Source organism: Sinocyclocheilus grahami, unplaced genomic scaffold (assembly GCF_001515645.1).
Source record: "Sinocyclocheilus grahami isolate Dianchi unplaced genomic scaffold, SAMN03320097.WGS_v1.1 scaffold4304.1, whole genome shotgun sequence".
NCBI classification, from domain to species: Eukaryota; Metazoa; Chordata; class Actinopteri; order Cypriniformes; family Cyprinidae; genus Sinocyclocheilus; species Sinocyclocheilus grahami.
In genome coordinates this window covers 6,026-6,862 of record NW_015509270.1, presented here as the reverse complement: position 1 = coordinate 6,862, position 837 = coordinate 6,026, and the positions used below count along the sequence as shown (strand labels likewise).

At 40.9% G+C, this 837-nt stretch overlaps 1 protein-coding gene across 1 annotated transcript in view; it reads right to left on the bottom strand.

Annotated features, from left to right (window-relative positions):
- LOC107576765 (myomesin-1-like) overlaps positions 1–642 on the bottom strand; it is a gene marked incomplete at both ends in the record, with an annotated part of 9,643 nt that extends 9,001 nt beyond the window's left edge. The window contains 2 exons of the mRNA XM_016262898.1: positions 232–358; positions 446–642. Of these exons, the coding sequence (XP_016118384.1) occupies positions 232–358; positions 446–642 (324 nt within the window). The remainder of the gene's footprint in view (positions 1–231; positions 359–445) is intronic.
- Positions 643–837: the final 195 nt, after the last annotated feature.

The following is an 837-nucleotide window of genomic DNA, read 5'->3' as shown; positions in this document are numbered from 1 at the left end:
TTTAACTATAATTCATTTTCATTTAATTGCAAATAACATGGAATTATGTGTCCGAAAACATTACATTCAGTTCACACGTAAGTATATTCGCACTTAAGTACTCTTATAAAAAGTATGCTTTTTAAAAGATTACTTAAGTGTACTTTTTTGTCACAAGGATTACTTATTGTAAGCTTTACAGCTCTGGAAAGTAAAATTATATACTTATTTTTCTAATTCATTTGTGCCTACCCGGTACAGCAATAGTCCACTCCTCACACTTGAATGTCTCACTGGGAAGAGACGGGATGCCCACACCAGCCATGTTGGCTGCACGTACCTGGAACTGGTACAGCATGTTTTCCTTTAGCTCTGAAACCTAGGCAGAAAGACAAGGTTGGAGATCACAAATTGGCCACAGCATGGTCTAATATTTTACTTGTTATTACACAAATGTCCTACTTACTCTATAAGCTCTCTCACTGACAGACTTAATATTCGCCTCGTGCCATTTTCCTGGGACTCCACCAATGACCTCACGGTAATCAACGAAGTAACCAGTGATGTCAGCGCCGCCAATGAAAGTGGGTTGTTTCCAGGCTAGTACCATCGCGTCCCGCACACACTCCAGCACAGTGATGCCATAGGGTGGAGTGGGTGAAGCTGGCATAACAAAACACTACAGTTAGCAGTGAAGCACATTTGCAGTATACAGGAAAATTATGATAGACTGATCGTGTACCAGCGTATGTGGAGTAAAATATTCAAACCAAACACAGAACTGTAAAAATACAGACTGGCACTATGGCATTGCAAGGAGGGTATCGTATAGTAGGGAGGTGTCCAGCATATTGCCAG